The sequence below is a fragment of the Pleurodeles waltl genome, chromosome 11, assembly GCF_031143425.1.
Source record: "Pleurodeles waltl isolate 20211129_DDA chromosome 11, aPleWal1.hap1.20221129, whole genome shotgun sequence".
Taxonomy (NCBI): domain Eukaryota; kingdom Metazoa; phylum Chordata; class Amphibia; order Caudata; family Salamandridae; genus Pleurodeles; species Pleurodeles waltl.
In genome coordinates this window covers 388,921,356-388,942,375 of record NC_090450.1, presented here as the reverse complement: position 1 = coordinate 388,942,375, position 21,020 = coordinate 388,921,356, and the positions used below count along the sequence as shown (strand labels likewise).

Genomic DNA, 21,020 nt, shown 5'->3' with positions numbered 1-21,020 from the left:
TTCTTTGTCCAAGTAGTTATTTTTCTCTGTGCATTTTTCAGTGAGGCATTGTTTCTTTCTGCATGATAGTGTGTTAAATTGTCTCTGTATATGTCTTGTGGCTCTGTGTGGTCCCCATTTCTGTGAATGCCTTTGCATGGCTCAGCTTGTCCAAGTTTGAATCTCATGCTGCAGGCTGACTATAGCTCCTTCTGTGAGTCACTGCAAATATCATGGAAGTCAGTGGGTGCCTCAGAGCGGAGGTGCAGTGGTTGCAGAAGCCTGAGTGAGAGGCAGCCTCAGTGGTTGCTTGTGTGTGGAGTTGTGAAGGTTGCAGGACCCCTGGCATGTGCTACAGGGAGCACAGGGCAGCAACCACAGACACAGACCCAGACACAGCTACGTGTGTCTCCCTCCACTGCTTGTATCTCATCGGAACCAGATACCATGACTCTATCACACCACCGACCCCTACCCATCTAACACCACTGGAGTACTGAGCCCATCACCCACCATGTTCACCCGAGCTATCAGCAAGTTGAGCAGGAAGAGACGGCCTTCAGGTAGGAATCCCTCTGTTAGACCAGGCAACTGTCATCTCTTGGGGGCAACCCAGTGCCTGGCTGCAGGAAACTCTCCATGCTGCAGTGGAAGTTCTGCTGTAGTCGGACTGCAGTTCACAGTGGAATGTGTTTCCTTATTGTCTGCAGGGACATCCACAGACAATTTGCCTTCCTCCTCCTCTTTTTCTAACCCTGTTTTTGTTGGCTTTAGGATTCTGGGCACTTTACCACTGCTATCCAGTGATAAAGTGCATGATTAGCATATTTTTGAATTACTAGTAAGTCCCTAATAAAGTGCACTAGGTGTACCCAGGGCTTCTAAATCAAATGCTACTAGTTGGCCTGCAGCACTGGTTGTGTCACCAGCTAAGGTAGCCTTTCTCAGGTCTGCCACTGCAGCACCTGTGTGTTCAGTTTAAACTGCCACTTTAACACTGGAATGTTTACCCACTTGCCAGACCCAAACTGTTCTTTTTATCACATGTAAGTCACCCCTAAGGTAGGCCCTGGTTATCTCCAAGGGCAGGGGGCAGAGTATTTAAAAATTTGGACATGTACTTTTAAGTTTAAATTTGTTTTTCACTATTGCAAGGACTATCTCTCCCATAGGCTAAGGTCAGGGTTACATTGGAACATCTTCTAGGTGTAATTTGCAAATAAGGGAAAAGATAGAACAATGGAGTTGGTAAAGTTGTTTTTTAAAATGCAAGTCTGAAAATGCCACTTTTAGAAAGATGGCATTTCCTTACTTTAATTATTCTGTGCCTTACCCTGTCTCTGAATACATGTCTGGGTTTAGGAGACAGCTACATTTGTGCATTCTCTCTAGACAGCCACAAACAGAAAGGGCTGAGTGTGACAAGAGATACATCTGCATACTGATAGTCATCATGGGCAGAGAGAGGGAGAAGGAAAGGCAGTTCACACTTACATCTGAATAGGCTGTGTCCTGCCCTCACACAAAGGGTTGAATACTCCCTACTGGTAGTCTGGAGTCAGGGCTGGGACAAAAGAGAGCCTTGTGCACTTCAGCGTAATCTTTTGAAGTTACCCCTACATCAAAGGCCATTTTGGGTATAAGTACTGGGCCTCTAACACCATATACTCAGAACACTTTTGGGCTGAGGACATTGTACCAGGAAGAAGGATCGCTGTGCTGTCAGGAGGGACTGTCACTTTGCTGTTTACTCTGCTGTGTTGGCCTGCTGCCTGCTACTTCTTGCTTGGGAGTGAGAAGACTGGATCTAACGCTCCTTGGACCTGATTGAGCTTGCCTCCTGATCTGAAGTCTCAGGGATGTCAAAGACTCCACCTGCATCTTGCTACAAGTACCTGGGCTCTTCTGCTGTGAGACTTGCTCTGCCAAGTGATGCCATACCCCGACCTGGGCCCTTTGAGGTAAGTGGGGTGCGGCAACACAAGAACCGACGCAACAACACTTGGAACTGACCCATCCCACTACAGAAACGCCGTTTTGATGCTGCCTGCACCAAAACCACGGACACCGCTCACTGACTGTGCACCGCAACAACCCCAACTTACAATGCGGACCCCGTCTTGGTGAAAGCAGCACCGACACATCAGAACCGGTACTTATTGCTTCTGGACATTGACACATCAACGATGTTGCCTGATCAGGAAACAATGCATCACCTGCAGTAGCGACGCATCCTGTCCTTTAGATCAACGCATTGTCACTGAGCATCGACGCAACCAAGGCACTACCACTGGGTCTGCATGACTCAAAGACCTGGCCCGTGCACCATCGTGGGCGGACAGCACTTTTGGATTTGCCCAGGTCCAGCACGACCAAATGGCCCCAGTTGGAGCTATTATTTTCTAAGCACTGCATTTTTATTTGGTCTTTGAAAATAGATAACTTAAATTGTGTACGTTGGAGTTTTGTCGTTTTGGTCTTGTTTGACTCATCTAAATATTGGTTATTTTTCTAAAATGGTGTGGAGTCCTTTTGTGGTGTGTGACTGTGAGTGTGTGTGTGTGTAAATACTTTACACATTGCCTCTTTAATTCAACCTGACTGCTCTGTACCTAGCTACCAGATGTTGAGCACAGTTGTGTATCTTACTTGCCCTGACTAGGATTGTGGTCCCTACTTGGACAGAGTGCAAACCTCTGCCAACTAGGGACCCAATTTCAAGCACTTATAAGCACAGCAGGAGTCGGGCTACAAGGCAGACCCAACATAGTGAGGCTGCTCTTAGGAGCTCACTTGATATCTTAACTGGAAGACACCCTGGGAGGGGCAGTCGCTAATGTAGGCACTCAGTTAATTTCTGACTGAAGGACACACTCCAGGCACAAAGATTCCCTAGAAGGACAGGTGGTGCCTGATTGAGGAGCACCCAGGGGAATAGGGGCTTAGCTGTTTCCTTCAGTGGGATTTCTCACCAATTCTGGGCACAGCTGATGTGAATGTTTAGGACACTTTGGAGGTGGCGCGGTGTTCTCTACCTTTCAGATAGTGTCCAAGTGCAGGGCACACATGTGGTGGGAGGATGGGGTTCCCATGCTTCCTTACACCCCCTTTTCCTCAAATGAGATGAAAACTTGCATAAAAATGCGGAACAGAGACTTGGGGGTAAGTGCCCTTTTTCCATTGACTTACAGCTGTAAAGGGAGGGTTGTCTCCGCTCTATCCCAGCTTATGTATTCCAGTGAGTTCTTAATATTTTGAAGACTCATCTGCCAGTCAACGTTCCTCTCTGTTACTGTTTTCACTCTTAACACTCTCCCTGTCTCTTCCTCTCACTCCCTTCTCAACGTGTCTCCTCTCCATGTCGACCTTTTCCCTTTGCCTTCTCTCTCCTTCTCACTTTTTCTTTTCTTTCTCTTCTTTCCTGCCACCCAACTCTCTTTCCCACTCACAAAGCCAATAGGTTTCGCCTCTGCAAAATCTACTGGTTTTGTCAAGGTTTTTAAGCCGTGTTACACAGCAGCGTGAACACATTAAGTTAAAAAAAACTCTACGACATGATCCACACTGGGCAGGCCATAGATCTTTTTTTAGAACTTTAACCCATATTGTGCAACATGTGTTAAAGCATTGACAAAGCCAATAGATTTCACGAAGGCAAAACCTATTGGATTTGCCAATGCTTGTTTTACCTACAGTCTTTCTCTGTCATGGCAGCTTGTCGGTGCCCAGTCTCCTCAGCTCCGCTGCGATACTCATTTCCTGAATTATAAACGTATTTTTGTCTTCAGACATCCATAAGGAACTAGTCAACATTATAACGTGATGCAGCTTAGCAGACCCACAGACCCACTGTAGGCAGCAGAATGAGGATGTAATAACTCCACAGTACTGCGGGCATAAATGTTTCATTACTGAGGTAGATGTTTATGTCGCATGTCACAATAGAATTATATTGACTAAGGGGGTCATTCCGAGTCTGGCGAACTTAAGACTGCCAGATTCGGGGTGCCATCGGACACCGCGGTAGAGGCCGGAGGATCCGCCACATTCTGACTGTGGCTGAAATGCTGCAGTCAAACCACCAACACCGCCAGGCTGCAGACAGCCTCCAGCCTGGCGGTACCGGCAGTCCCAGCTGTTGTAATCCGCAAGGGGCATCGCTGCTCCGGATTACGAGTTCCTTACACCGCCATGGAAAAGCTGGCAGAATGGGGGTGCCGGGAGCCCCCTGGAGGCCCCTGCACTGCCTATGCACTTGGCATGGGCAGTGCAGGGTCCCCCATGCACAGCCCCGTCTCGCATTTCACAGCCCGAATTACAGGCAGTGAAATGCCCGAAGGGTGCTGCTGCATCTGCTGCACCGCCAAATTGGCACCGGCTCGATTCCGAGCCGGCGTCAATGTTAAGGCCCTCTTCACCGCAGGGCTGGCGGCCGGAAACACTGTTTCCGCTTGCCGGCCCTGCGGTGAAGTCGTAATAGAGCCGGCGGTGTCTTGACTGAACCAGTGGTCAGGTGGCGGGTTGAAGGACGCCCGACTCTTGTCCCTAGTCTAGGAAGCCAATACCAAATTTTCCAGACAGTTTTATCAAGGTACTTTAGCCCTGACAAATGAGGACACCATCAGTCAACAATATCGGGACCCATGTAGAGATGTGCTGAATCAAGGTTCCTCAAAAGGTATGTGCAGCAGCCCCACCTATTCTCCTAAAATGCACACAAATGCACATTTTGTCATTAAGCTTTAGATCTGACAGGCTGGAGCCTTTGATATGCCATTAGAGAGACGTTCCATACTCAGAGTGTGAAAGAGGCTAGAGGTAGAGATGATCCCACTGACTAGCAGGATCCTTTCATGACAAATACCACTCTTTCTTTCTCCCTGTTTGTCTCTTATTACTCCTTTTCACTCACCCTCTCTCTGGCTCTCTTCTTTTCTCTTTCACTCATATGTTTTCTTCCTCAACTCTTTTTTCTCCATTTGTCTCATTTCAATCATTTCTATCTTCCTATCTTCCTCTCATTCCTCCTAAATCTATCTTTTCACACTGTCCCTTTACCCTTCCCTCTAGTGATTCCTTTCTTTCAACTATTTCTGATATTCCTCTCTCCCTCCCTTCTCTCACACTCTTTTCTTGTTTTTATCCTCTTTCCTCGCCCTCCTCTGTTTCTCCAATACCTCATCTATTATCGCCTTATCTCTTACTTCTGTCTACCACTTTACCACCTAAGACAAGTGCATGGATGTGTGTCACCCTTAGTGAAGATATATTTTTCTGCATCACCCACTCTAGTAGTGGTGCCAAACTTCTGCTTGTATTGTTAATAAATCATCTTAAGCTGGAGGACACATAAGCTTAGACATGCCTATTTAATTGTCAAAATCAGTCCTGGTTACTTGTGTTACAGTTCAGAGATGGCCGTGCTTGACAGCTTGGGCTGGACTGTCCCCATGAGGAGCAAGGTCAAGACTGATTTGCATATGACTGGGTCTAAATTGAGGTGGCATGATGTGCAAAAGAATAATGGGTTGGAGTGCTAATCCAAGCTATTGCCACTGGTTAAACATATTGCTAGCAGCCTCCCATCACCTTTTGTGTGTTTCATCTACCACCCAAAGTGTCATGGGAATGCCCAGACATAAGTCCCTTGCTCCCTGTGTCCCTGGAAGGAAGCTGTATTTGGCTGATGAGCCAGGGAAGAAATCACTCCTGGATTCCTTGTGTTCTGGTTCAGGAAGGCCTGCCTTGGCAGGTTGGGTTGGACTGTTCCCCTGAGCATCATGGTCAAGACTGATGTGCATATGATTGGGTCCAAACTGAGGTGGCATGGTCAGCAAAAAAGTGATGGGTTTGAGTGCTACCCCAAGCTGGTTAGACGTATTGCAAGCAGCCTCCCATCACCTTTTGTGTGATTTATGTACTGCCCTTAGTGGGGTGGGCATGCCCAGATGCAGGTTCTGCACTGGCTATGTCACTGGAACCAAGCTGGACCGGCTGATGAGTCTGTGACTAGGGTGAAACTTGTCCTGGATTGCTTGAGTTCTGGTTCAGGGAGGACTTGGCTTGCTGGACTGTTCCAATGGGGAGCAGGGTCAAGACTGTTGTGTATATAGCTCGGTCTAAACTGAGGTAGCATGGCGGGCAAAGGAACTATGGGTTGGAGTGCTACCCCCAGCTATTGCCAGTGGTTAGACCTGTTGCTAGCAGCTTCCCATCACCTTTTGTTTGTTATCTGGAGCAGATCAGTCGCCTAAGTAACAACCCTCAAGTCAAGCACTTATCTACCAACTTCTTCAAAAAGGTTTTGAATGCACATGCACCACCCAATCCCACCTTAGTGTTGCACTTTTTAAAATGCTGAGTCACTGCTGAGGTTGCAGCTTTGTCTTGAGGAAACTTGAGGAGCTCTCAAGACATGTAGTCATGGTATGCAATAAATTGAAAAAATAGCCCATTTCTTTGAGAGAGAATGACTTGGCAGAGCAATGGTATAATTTACTGCGAAGTTAAGTGACATCGCTGTGAATTGCTTATGCTAATTAGTCAACCCACTACTTTTTTAGGATCTGTATCATGTTTCCAATACTGAACTATGGTACCTCATTAATGGCGAGTTGTTCTCCTCCACCTCCAGAGTGTCCATAACGGTGACTGGATCCTCTGAAGTCATCATACAAGTCTTCGTCAAGCCCGACATCGTCTGGCAGGGTAGTCTTATCCAAAGCACCATCAGCAATTACTGAAAAAGCAAAGACCATTGTTGTCAGACAGAATTCTGTCCATCATTATTCATAGTTGCATTATAGGGAATGACTGGCACCTATCCACTATTGCTGGGAAGAGTTGGACATTCCCACTTCGACGTAGTCAGATTACATGGCTGTCCTTCTGAAACTCACACTAGATATGTCCCAGTAGAAGAAGCACGTGATAGGAAATCAGAGAATATGACATTACATTAGGCTACACTATATGGCAAAAGCATACAATAATATCAAGGTATACCGAACGATATATGAAAATTACAGCATCATACTGCAGAAATGCACATTGCCAATTCACTTATGCTGCCACATATGCCATAGATACACATTGCCACTTCAACTGAACTGCAACTTACAACACAGGTCTATCACAGCTACACTACATCACGCAGCACACACAATGGATACTACTTAACCTATACTACATTGTATTGCACAGATAAATATTACATTGCAAGGTTAAAATGTTTTCAGCTACTCTGTTTCACACTACACATACATAGAAAAGTACCTCAATTATACGGCTGGTAGCCGTGCATTTACATACAATACTGCTTCAGTTACACCGGATGATACTATACATGTGAACAATACTGATGTACATACATAGAGTAGTTTGAAATTCTATGGCTTAAATCTGGGCATTCACACGCACAATACTCATTCAATTACACCTGATCACATTATACAAATGTACAGTATTGCACATATACACTGAATAGTGCTTTAGGTATATGGCTTAAAGCTGTACACACTTAAAAATACGTCACTTACACGTGATCACACGATACATGCGCACAATACAGCTAGACATACTTAAAACAGTGCTTCATATATATGGCTTAAGGCTATGCATATGCACTCAATAATGTTTCAGTTAGAGAATCACACGTTAGAGATGTGCACTACCGATAAACATACATAGAACACTATTGCAGAAGTAATCCTTACACCTGCACAGCTACAAAATACTCCTTTCGTTTTAGTGGAACGTGAATAATGGATATATAAAAACAAAACAAAAACATGAAGGTTATTTTGGTGGTCGCCGTGGGTCGCAGCTGCGACCACTGGCTTGCCCCTTGCGACCCCTGGCACTGCCTTTGCTACACCTGGCCTCTGAAGTGGCAAAATCAGTGTCAGGAAAACAGTCGCAGCTCGTCCTGATGGACATTGGTTGGCGAGCCATACTGTTTGCTTTCTGGCAATTTTCTTATCACACTAATAGTATGTTATTTACCATTACTGTAATAAAAAATGGATTCTAGTTTGCTGGTGACCTAGGGCAGCTGCGTAAGTAAAACATGTTTTTAAATGTATGTTATTTGTGTGCTTGAGAGTGAGAGTGTGTTTATGTGAGCGAGGGTGTGTGTAAGTGTGAATGTGCATGGATGTGTAAGCATGTGTGTGTGAGTGAAAGTGTAGGTCAAAGGGTGAGTGATGTCACTTCCACTGCCTCAGACATTTTGGTGAATTGACGTCCATGAACAGAAACAAAACACAAATTAGTGTAGATAAGATTTGTTTTAAAAATAGCAGTATTGCATTCTTTCTTATTCTTGGTTTATGAACGACTTGGAAATGCTTCCTAGCTGGCTGAAGAGCCCATAACGAGGGCAAAATCAGGTCTTTTACAAAGTTTGCGTGCGATGTACATAAAATAGAAGGCGACACTGCTAATCATCTTGAAGGATAGGCAAAGCGTATCTGTGTACGTCTGTTCACTTTCAGATCAATCCAGTGTTTCTGTACAGCGTTTCGTGCAACTAGCATCCATCTCAGGCTGGAGCGCCGAAAAGTGAAGATGAGATGAAAAACGAAAGACGTGCTTCAGATGTTAAAAAGGGGATGCAAGTCATCCAATAAATGCCTGAAAACGCCACTGTTTCAATTATTAAGTGGAAATCGGTCTACACTTGAATCACAGTTCCCAAGGAAAACATTTGGGATTACAGTCAAGTCAAGGGACAGCAACAGGTGCTACCACATCTCCAAAATAAATAATGTGTATTTGTTGATCAGTAGGAGGATTTAAATCCTCAATTAGCGAGGGTTTGAGGTTTAACAGCATATGACGACATAGGATTTAGGAAATAGCTCCTGTTGCAGCTGGAAGGTGACAAAGAGCCTAGACATCAGTCAGCGTGGTGCAACACTCACTATCTGTGATCTGCGGAGACTCTGAAGAAACAAGCATTGGCAAAGTCAATAGGTCTGGTGTTGGTTGCCAACTTTTGTATTTCACAATGTTTGTGGATATTTTTGTAAAACTGTTGAAGGGGACTACTTTTTGTGTGCAAGTGCCCGTTGTACAGGAGAAAAATGCTGTCACTCCCAGAGAGGTACACCAGTGGCTGAAGTGGGCTCTCCCGGCGGCCCCATGCTGTATACTGTGAAGAGTCAGAACAAAATTGTAAGGGATACATTGACAGACCAATGGATGAAGAAAGCTTTCTAAAGGCCCTTATAAGTACATACACCACATATATATTTTTAATAAAATCAAAAGGCCTTTGCCAACAACAGACCTAATGATGGAATGAGGGTGAAAGAAATGGGAAACTAAACATGAAAAGAGAGAAAGGATTTTCAGAAAGATGTGATTGAAGACGTTTGTGGGCAATGAGGCTGAGATTTATACAGATAGAGGAATATATGGATAATTGTTAAGAATGAAAAGAGGAGGTGATAAATGAAAACGAGAAAAAGGCAGCAAGGTGGGAGAAAGAGGTGGGAGAAACAGGTAAGTGAGGAGTAAAGGGAGAGCTAAAGAAATACAGGGAGGGATAATAGGCAAAAAGGGAGGAAGAAAATGGATGAGGGTAGAGATAAAGAAATTAAGGTAGGGAACACGGATGGTTATAGAGAAGGAGGGGAAATAGATGGAAAAAGGATGAGGGCAAAGAGGGGGGAACAAGAGATGAAGGAGCAAGAATGAGGATTAAAACTCTTGGTGAGGAGAATTTGCAACAAATCCATAAAACATTTTTTGCCAAATCTTTATAAAATGTTTAATAAGTGTCTACTTAAGTATTAAATGCCATGAGCAGCCCAATCTGTGCCTATGCGGAGTCTCTGATCAACATATTCAATTCCTACATCTTTTATTTCAGATTTGAGTGGATGTTTTGCATTCGACATACAGGAGGCAGGTTCATCCCAAGAAAAACAAAACAAGTAAAAGGACTGTCTAGGTTGAGAGGTGTATAGAATAAAAAGAGAATCACTGACGTTCCCCTGACAGGAGGAGCTAATATCTTTCTCAGATGCATCCCATTTTAAAGTTTTAAAACCGTTAATGGTAACGTTTCTAGTGGAAGTTTGAGGCATAAATCTGTCCAGCAGTATTAGAAGTACCCACAGTCCACTGAGTGGAGTGCCTCTATTAGGAGGACCACCATCCACAGAGTGTAGTGATGGAACGGACCTCAAGCACCAAGCATACCAAAGATTGGCCTTCTTTGGCTCAAATTTGAGTGAAGCGGGCAGTAGACTAGAAAATTATTTTATTTTATCTCCTGAGGGGAAGAAGGTAATATAACAGGGGCGAAAGGACAAGCAAAGGATAATTTTCTAGTGCTCTCACAGACATCAAAGACTTCAAACAACTATAGTGCAGATGTATTGTTCCCACTCACAAAGCAAGCCTGAACAGCAGAGCAAGCCTTTGTACGTGCATTTAGGGCCAGATTTATCATCATTTGATGCAACGCAGCAAGACAACTTGAAAGGCTGGGTTGTGTCAAATGGAGGTAATATGAATGCAACATAATTACTAACATATGGTACGTTCTCTGCCTGCTGGCACACTTGTAGCTGCCAAGCGCCAATGTAGACACCCTTGTGTCATGGTGCAAGGGTGCCTCCGTTCCATTGAGAACTGTTTTTGTTCAGGGAGGGACACCTTCGTGCCCCCCAAAAATCCAGAGAGGCATTTTTTTCTTACTATGTGTGCTGCAGAGCGCAACATATGTAGAAAGAGAAAATAACATATTTCTCCTTCTTACACCTCAGAAGGTGTAGCAATATGACACACTCCTAGGTTTACTAGCGTTAGTAAATCAGTGTGGATGTGCAGCAACAGCCACTATGCATCAATGGAATGTCTTCCCCAGGCGGAGTAACACAAGGCAACATTGTGGCTGCCTTAGGCTACTCCAGATTGACTATGCCATGCAGATCCATGCAAGGTGACTTTTGCTTGCATTGCCTTGCATGACTCAAAGACAACACAAGCCCTTGATAAATCTGGGCCTTGGTTTCCAAAAGGGATTTTTTTTTTTAAAGCAGTCGTAGCCCTTACTCCTTAAAGGGATCATTGCTACTTTAAAAGAAAGTTTCCCATTTGGGAAATGATTGAGGAAACTGGATGTTATTTTGCTCTTCCAGAAGTCACCATAAGCATTCACTAATGTAAGGTGCCCCAAAGTGACACCTTCCCCTTTCTGAGTCATTTACTACCTCCTTTGAGGTGTTGATAACTGATCTATGGCTTGCAACTGCAATTGCGGTCACAACCCATTGATACATACCATTGCAACTCACAATTAGGAGAGGACACCTATTTCATGCCTATTCCTATTTGTGATTCAGAATTGGTCGCAAAATCCATTTTTGCAAGTCAGAAAGGCTTTTCTGTCTAGCAAAATGGGTTTTATGTAAATAAAAGAGCCAGTTTGCAGTCACAAATCCTGTGATTTTGAGATGGCAAAATGGCTTTGTACATTGGAACTATTTTTCCTCACAGAGACTCTCATGCATTTAAAATTCACTTTGTGTGATGCCCATGCATCAAGAGCTGACGGGATGCGTTCAGACGGTCTGCTAACGTGGCCAATGCTGCTTCTGTTTCATCAGAGATGTACAATGTCATTCCAGCTTTGGCTATGAATTCAGTAAATTAATTGAGAGAGGGTTGATGAGTAAATTGGGCTTCATAACTGCATAAACTAGCAGTGACAGACAATTGCTTTATTTTTAATTTAGTGGATTTGAAACACACTATGGTGGTCATTATGAACATGGCGGTTCGGCCCGCCATGTGGGCAGTGGCGGCTGAAGCCGTCAGCCGGCATGGCGGGCTGAACCCCCCCCATAATGAAATGGATGACGGCCGCCAGAGGCAGCCGTCACCCACCGCCATGCTTCCGTCGCCAGATAGCCTGGCGGCGGGATTAAACACCATCAGCCAGGGTAGATGCGCTACCCTGCGGATAATGTTTCATATGCCGCCAGCCTTTTCCCGACAGGAAAAGGCTGGCGGAGGGGGTGCCCCGGGGCCCCGTCGCGCATGTCACTGCCTGATTTATGGGCAGTGACATGTGCGACGGGTGCTGCTGCACCTGCCGCACACCAACATTAGCGGCGGCTCCTCACTGCCCCGGCCTGGCGGGGAAAACATTATACGGCCAGCAGGTTTTCCAGGAGACTGGCGGTCGATGAAAAGACCGCCAACCTGAACACGGCGGGAAATCCCGCCATGTTCAAAATGAGGGCCAATGTCTTTATGGCTACTTCTGTATTATTAAAAATGGTTTCATGAACATCAGTAAGACACTTATGGTGCGCATTGAATGAGGGCTTAACACACTGGACAATATAACTAACGGACACACACTACTCTGTCTCTCTCTCTCTCCCCCTCTCTCTCTCACTTTCTCTCTTTCTCTCTCTTTAGGCAGTAGCAATGGTACGTTCCAAAAGCAGTTACAGTCCAGGAAGCAACCCAAACACAAGCTGCACAGGAACAAATGTATGAAATACAGGCACCCACTCTCCCCACACACAAAGAGTCTGCACAGTAGAGACAGCAGCAGTGCGAGTTCACTCCAAGCTCACTTTGCAACTCATCATACAGGTCGGATGCTGCATATTAGGCAAGGGAGACCATTGAGTAGTGGTCATATGGTGTTGGGGAGAGTGTAAAGGTGTGCTGTCACTGGGGGGGAGAGCGAGAGGGAAAATTAGGGGGTACGGGAGTCCCTCATTCATGTTGAATGGAGTGGGCAACCTCAGAGGTGGTGAGGAATAGCAGAGGAAAAGGGATCAGGGGCTGGTAATAGAGTGGCTCATTAGGGCAGATGGTGAACCTGACTCAAAGTGAAGGGAGACGTGGGAGAGTGTAATCTGGAAGCAGGGTGAAAGATGCAGAGTGGGAGTGAGGGGCAAATATATGACAGCATTTGCTGGAAGATGGTGAAAGAGAAGGGACCTCGGAGGGAAGGGGTGAAAGAGAGGTTGACCCACATGGGGGGGGGCCGGACAATGGACAGATAGATCCACAGAGAAAAAACAGAAGGGTAAGAGGTGCATAGAGTGCAGGTATGACCAAGCCCAGTGCAGCAGGTACACCTCTCCAATTAGCCTTGCTTTTGTAACTGTAATCTGTAACACACATTCCACATACAAATGTGCAGCAAGCACACCGAACAAGTGGACCATCTCCCTAGGACTGGAATTCAATGTCAGAATTTCAGAGTTCTATCCACATTTGCAGTGTAATAGACTCATTCACCCACTCACTTGGAACTCCTCTCCCTACCTTTTCACCAGTGCTGTGAAGGACAAAAACAAAAGCGATGGCCATTTATGCTGGGGTCCGTGGTCCACCACTGGCAAAAGAGTCAGAACTAGACCTAGATGCCAAGAATCAATAGCACTCAACCTGACAACTACACACAGATAAATTCAGGATGCACATGATCCGCGAAAGCAGTACCACTGGGACTGGAGTTTACAACATACAGACTGCACACTACGCTGCAGCAGGTACATCTAACACATGGCCCATCTCAATGGGGCTGTAACCTGTGAACAACAAGTGGGTGTTCCCATTACATCATCAGCAGTATCTCTGCAGGCTTTCTTATCATTGCTACAGGGCAAATTTCAACACTGTAGCCCAGTCACATAAGGAAAGACAGAGGAAAGATGAGCCACAGGTGGTGAGGGAAACAAAGTTAGAGGTTGGTAGCATCAGTTCAGGGAGGGGTTTGCTTGCCATCCCAATTCACAGTTTCATTCAGCACTCATTCTCTAATTCTTTCTACAGAAGAATGACCACAATTAGGCAACTCCTTCAGCTAAGGTTGCCTGCAACAAATAGCCATGGTTATTAAATACCATTTTAAAGTTAATTATTTTGATATATTTGCAAAGAGGCTTTTGAATTTTTTTTATTTGTGCAAATTATGTTTTACTTTCAAAAACTACGATGAGTTTTTGACAAGTATGTAACTTTTTCATTAATTACATTTTAACATACTATATTACAAAGTCCTAAAAATTAGTTTTAATATTTTTATTAGTATTCTTTAATACATATTTACCCATTAAACATTTTGTACCTTTACTTTAACACAACACCTTTTTAACATTGCTAGCATGTTGTTTATTATTTCATTACCATTAGTGAATAGAATATATTTTGTAACTTTGATTTCTATGGGATAGAAGTATTTTCCTGTTTTTCCTTTCTCTGCTGTTTGTTTTCACTTTCTTTTATTTTGTAGTCTTTCTTCACCATTTGGGCTGTTCATTGAGTTTGCAGTCACAGTTTCCCATTGTTGGTTTCTGGTTCAGGTGGGACTATTTTAATATTCTTTTATAAGGATTTGGGTGTGGGGGAGGTGTTTAGACTAAGGCTATTCTTTGTAACTGGATGTTGTTTTAATGTATTATTTATGTTTACAATATTGTGATAGGCTTTGTTATGAAATGTAATACTTATTTGTATTTTATTTGTGTAATCTATGGCTGGTGACATCTGGTCAGGGAGGGGCTTGCCTTCCATCCTCATTTACAGTTGCATTAAGTAGCATTTCTGCCCACATATTGTCTAATTCTTCCTACGGAAGAATGACCACAATAAAGCAACTCCTTCAGCTAAGGTTGCCTGAAACAAATGGGCATTATTATTATGTACCATTTTAATGGTCATTATTTTTCAATAGTTACAAAAAAGCTTTTGGATTTTTTCATTTCTAAGAATTATGTTACTTAAGAAAATTACTATTATCTTTGGACAACTTTGTATTTTTTCATTAATTACATTTTTTACCATCACAATATATTACAAAGTACTGAAAAACAGTTGTTATATTTTTATCAGTATTTGGTAATATATATTTACACATTAAGCATTTTGTACCTTTACTTAATCACAAAACCTTTTAAACATTTTTAACATGTTTATTATTTTGTTAACATTAATAAATAGAATATATTTTTAACTTTGATTTCTATGGGATAGAAATAATTTTCTCCTTTTTCCTTTTCTGCTGTTTCTTTCCAGTTTCTTTGGTTTTATAGTTTTTCATCACCATTTGGGCTATTCAGGGGTTTTGCAGTCACAGTTTCCCATTACTGGTTTCTGTTTCAGGTAAGACTATTTTAAAATTATTTTATAAGGAGGTAGGGGTCTGGCAGGTGTTAAGACCTAGTTAGGCTAGTTTTTGTAACTGGGTGTTGTTTTAATGTATTTGTTTAGTTTACAACATTGCAGTAGGCATTATTTTGAAATGTAATGTTTGTTTGTATTTTATTTGTGTACTTTATGTGTTTAACAGTGATTTTACTCTTTTACTACACTTTATTTTATACTAGGGTTGAAAGACTTTTAGGGTGGGTTTATATGATTTTACCTTTACAAGCTTTTATTTTTCAGACGCCACACTTTATTTTTAACCTTGATACACTTATTTTTTTTAACCAACTGTACTGACTTTTTCATTTTTCCTGGACTGTTTATTTATTTTGTTCTATTTTTCTGGTTCTCAATTGATTTATTTGTGTATTGCACTTGTGTTAGATATTCAGTTTCTCCCTGGTTAATTTTTGCACTTTTTGGGCTCTTTTTTGGGGATTGTACATTTTTATTGTCATTTCACTGGCCTGGACTTCAGTTATGAAATTATTAGTGTTATCTTATAAAATGTGTTTATGTTATTGGATGGGCAATGTTATTTATATAATATATTTCTTTATTTTGTATGTACATATGATTTTGTATGGTGTAGCATATTGTGTTAGGTGATATAAAATGTTTGTCTATTTCAAATAATGTTGGTAATTTTGCATTGTATGTATATTTGTATACATTTATTAAAGTAAATTGTAATTACAATCTGAATTTTTGTTTTTTGAATTTTCTTTTATTCAGATTGTTATTTTAAACTGATTTAATAATATTTGGAGATAAATATTAATAAAGCATGAATGTTTGTGGCTTAAGGACTGTTCTTGCTATTGAGTCTAGATATGGTAGCCTCGGCTGTTAGTAAGGAGTATTACTTTGAATGCTAAGAGTTCATGCATTTGTTTAGTTTGTTTGTAGATTTGTGGATTGAGTTGGGTTAAGGATTTTTCCATTTCTAGCTCATCGCAACATTGTTCTTTTCTTTACACATTTCTGGGAATTGATAGATTGTAGAGTGTCTTCCTCCAAGTGTTCCTTGGAAGGAATAATGCCATCATTCCGCTGTGTTATTTGTCTTCATTTCTTGGGACATGGTACTGTCATAGACATTCTACCTTAACATGGGTTGGTATCTGTGCCCTGATCGGTGCAGGTGACCAACCCAATTATCTACAAAAAAAACATTAGAGGAGCTAGAGTTATTTCATGTCATTGGTAATAGGGAGGTTCAATCACCACATCATAATGCCTAATGACTTCTGTAACAGGGATGTCTGCTAAAGCTATTAGTTTTTTTTATTTCTTGAGCAAGATCTAGGTTAGTTGTGGGCTCTATTCTCAGGGCAGATTTTGTAGATGCCTCCACATCCTGAATTGCAGTGTGTGGGTAGATCTTAGCTGTGAGTGAAATAATTTTGTGTTCAAAACCTATGATGAATTTTTGCGGTTTATAGCTGTTAGTATGTTGTTTTTTATGCGCTCGCATTTCATTGTAAATTAGCTTTGCTTCTTAGGTAACAGTGCATACAATAATGGATTGTTTGTATTTTGGTACTGACCGTGTGTAGGAGGCTGGACTGGCTTGTAGTGAGTACCAAGGGGTACTTACACCTTGCACCAGGCCCAGGTATCCCTTATTAAAGTAGAGGGGTGTCTAGCAGCTTAGGCTGATAGAAAAGGTAGCTTAGCAGAGCAGCTTAGGCTGAACTAGGAGACAAGTGAAGCTCCTACAGTACCACTAGTGTCATATCATAAGAAAACACAATACACAGATATACTAAAAATAAAGGTACTTTATTTTTATGACAATATGCCAAAAGTATCTCAGTGAGTACCCTCAGTATGAGGATAGCAAATATACTCAAGATATATGTACACAATACCAAAATATGCAGTAATAGCAATAGAAAGCAGTGCAAACAATGTATAGTCACAATAGAATGCAATGGGGGCACATAGGGATAGGGGCAACACAAACCATATACTCTAGAAGTGGAATGCGAACCCCGAATGGACCCCAAACCTATGTGACCTCGTAGAGGGTCGCTGGAACTGTAAGAAAACAGTGAGGGTTAGAAAAATAGCCCACCCCAAGACCCTGAAAAGTGGGTGCAAAGTGCACCTAAGTTCCCCAAAGAGCACAGAAGTCGTGATAGGGGAATTCTGCAGGAAAGACCAACACCAGCAATGCAACAACAATGGATTTCCAGATGAGAGTACCTGTGGAACAAGGGGACCAATTCAAAAAGTCACGATCAAGTCGGGAGTGGGCAGATGCCCAGGAAATGCCAGCTGTGGATGCAAAGAAGCTGCCACCGGATGGTAGAAGCTGAGGATTCTGCATGAACGACAAGGGCTAGAAACTTCCCCTTTGGAGGATGGATGTCCCACGTCATGAAGAGTCGTGCAGAAGTGTTTTCCCACAGAAAGACCGCAAACAAGCCTTGCTAGCTGCAAAGGTCGCGGTTAGGGTTTTTGGATGCTGCTGTGGCCCAGGAGGGACCAGGATGTCACCAATTGCGTGAGGGGACAGAGGGGGCGTCCAGCAAGACAAAGAGCCCACTCAGAAGCAAGCAGCACCCGCAGAAGTGCCGGAACAGGCACTACGAAGTGGAGTGAATCGGTGCTCAATCGAGGTTGCACAAGAGAGTCCCACGCCGCCGGAGGACAACTCAGGAGGTCGTGCAATGCAGGTTAGAGTGCCGGGGACCCAGGCTTGGCTGTGCACGAAGGAAATCCTCGGTGAGTGCACAGGAGCCGGAGTAGCTGCAAAACACGCCGTTCCCAGCAATGCAGTCTAGCGTGGGGAGGCAAGGACTTACCTCCACCAAACTTGGACTGAAGAGTCACTGGACTGTGGGAGTCACTTGGACAGAGTTGCTGAGTTCAAGGGACCTCGCTTGTCGTGCTGAGAGGAGACCCAGAGGACCGGTGATGCAGTTCTTTGGCGCCTGCGGTTGCAGGGGGAAGATTCCGTCGACCCACTGGAGATTTCTTCGGAGCTTCTAGTGCAGAGAGGAGATAGACTACCCCCACAGCATGCACCACCAGGAAAACAGTCGAGAAGGCGGCAGTATCAGCGTTACAGTGTCGCAGTAGTCGTCTTTGCTACTTTGTTGCAGTTTTGCAGGCTTCCAGCGCGGTCAGCAGTCGATTCCTTGGCAGAAGGTGAAGAGAGAGATGCAGAGGAACTCTGATGAGCTCTTGCATTCGTTATCTAAAGAATTCCCCAAAGCAGAGACCCTAAATAGCCAGAAAAGGAGGTTTGGCTACCTAGGAGAGAGGATAGGCTAGCAACACCTGAAGGAGCCTATCAGAAGGAGTCTCTGACATCACCTGCTGGCCCTGGCCACTCAGAGCAGTCCAGTGTGCCAGCAGCACCTCTGTTTCCAAGATGGCAGAGGTCTGGAGCACACTGGAGGAGCTCTGGGCACCTCCCAGGGGAGGTGCAGGTCAGGGGAGTGGTCACTCCCCTTACCTTTGTCCAGTTTCGCGCCAGAGCAGGGCTGAGGGATCCCTGAACCGGTGTAGACTGGCTTATGCAGAGATGGGCACCATCTGTGCCCATCAAAGCATTTCCAGAGGCTGGGGGAGGCTACTCCTCCCCAGCCCTGACACCTTATTCCAAAGGGAGAGGGTGTAACACCCTCTCTCTGAGGAAGTCCTTTGTTCTGCCTTCCTGGGCCAAGCCTGGCTGGACCCCAGGAGGGCAGAAACCTGTCTGAGGGGTTGGCAGCAGCAGCAGCTGCAGTGAAACCCCGGGAAAGGCAGTGTGGCAGTACCCGGGTCTGTGCTAGAGACCCGGGGAATCATGGGATGGTCTCCCCAATACCAGGATGGCATTGGTGGGGCAATTCCATGATCTTAGACATGTTACATGGCCATATTCGGAGTTACCATTGTGAAGCTATACATAGGTAGTGACCTATGTATAGTGCACGCGTGTAATGGTGTCCCCGCACTCACCAAGTCCGGGGAATTGGCCCTGAACAATGTGGGGGCACCTTGGCTAGTGCCAGGGTGCCCACACACTAAGTAACTTAGCACCCAACCTTTACCAGGTAAATGTTAGACATATAGGTGACTTATAAGTTACTTAAGTGCAGTGTAAAATGGCTGTGAAATAACGTGGACGTTATTTCACTCAGGCTGCAGTGGCAGGCCTGTGTAAGAATTGTCAGAGCTCCCTATGGGTGGCAAAAGAAATGCTGCAGCCCATAGGGATCTCCTGGAACCCCAATACCCTGGTTACCTCAGTACCATATACTAGGGAATTATAAGGGTGTTCCAGTATGCCAATGTAAATTGGTAAAATTGGTCACTAGCCTGTTAGTGACAATTTGGAAAGAAGTGAGAGAGCATAACCACTGAGGTTCTGATTAGCAGAGCCTTAGTGAGACAGTTAGTCATAACACAGGTAACACATACAGGGCACACTTATGAGCACTGGGGCCCTGGCTGGCAGGGTCCCAGTGACACATACAACTAAAACAACATATATACAGTGAAATATGGGGGTAACATGCCAGGCAAGATGGTACTTTCTTACACCGTGTATTGTATATATTTGACAGAATGTGTGGAGTGGGGCATAACGTGAAAGTGCCACCTATCATCCATGTGTGACATCACAGAAAAAGTTAGTAAATTGTTATTGGTAGCATAAATTATTATACTTTTATTGTTATTGAGGTTGTTATATTTTAAAAATGTGTCTTTTTACATGTGACTAGTAAGTGTTGAATATGTCTATGTTTTCATATTTGTTGGATGCTACTGGTGTTTCTCTGGCTGTTCTGTGTTTCTAGCAATGATTCTTTTTAGGAATGGCAAGCCAGGGAGTTGGTTTATTGCTTTTATCAAGAATGTTTTATATACTATTTTTAAGTATTGTTTATGTTGGCTCTTCTGAGCTTGTACTGGCCTCTTTTTAGGTTGTATAAATATTTCTGATGTCAATTTCAGTCATTTTAGGTTACGTTCCCTAATGCTTTCAACAATTCCTTTTTAGTAGTAGCCCTGCCGCATTATGTGTTTCCAGTGTATTTTTTCACTGATGTGTTATAGAATACAAGGATAGAGGCTAAGTACTTGGTTTGCACTTCCCATGTGTATATCACGTAATTAGTTCAGATTTTTAGATTAACAGACAGTCCTTGAAAGGGTGCCAAGATGGTATACACTCAGCCACTCAGAGTGTAATGTTGTTTACTGTAGGCCAGTTGACAAGTACTACTACAATGTTCCAAATACCACAGCACACCCTAATATGTTTATGAAGTCCAAATTGAAATGAGTAGTCTTGTGTAGTCACATTTCACCGTTCACAATTCTTTTATTCTTCCACAGATTAAAAGAATAGTCAGGAGCAGCTAGTCCCGTGCTACAACAGCTGACACGTGTTTCGTCAAATTGACTTTTTCAAGGCTGTAGATATAAGTATTTGACAAAAAATTACAATCGACAACGACACCAATGACACCCTAGACACCGCAGAGCACCTACACTTTTAGGTACACATCAACGCCAACACCACCCTAAGAGGAACCCTCATCTACAGACCACCAGGACCCCACCCCCCATTCTGTGACACCATCGCCGACACTATCAGCTCCCACGCCCTCACCTCCACAGACTACCTACTCCTTGGTGACCTTAACTTTCACCTGGAAAGCACCCACGACTGCAACTCCACGGCTCGCAACCCTCGGCCTCAAGCAACTGGTCACCTCACCCAGCCACTCAGCCGGACACACGCTAGACGCCATCCTCACCTCCAGCAGCCACATCGCCTTCACTCACACCACCGAATTCCACTGGACTGACCACCACTGCATCCACTTCTCCTTCCTGAAAACCCA

General features: G+C 43.8%; 1 protein-coding gene across 9 annotated transcripts in view; it reads right to left on the bottom strand.

Annotated features, from left to right (window-relative positions):
- ARHGEF4 (Rho guanine nucleotide exchange factor 4) overlaps positions 1 to 21,020 on the bottom strand; it is a 1,288,638-nt gene that overhangs the window by 344,792 nt on the left and 922,826 nt on the right. For all 9 annotated transcript variants that reach the window (XM_069213714.1, XM_069213712.1, XM_069213711.1 and 6 more), the window contains one exon: positions 6,579 to 6,718. In XM_069213714.1, coding sequence (XP_069069815.1) covers positions 6,579 to 6,718 — 140 coding nt within the window. The remainder of the gene's footprint in view (positions 1 to 6,578; positions 6,719 to 21,020) is intronic.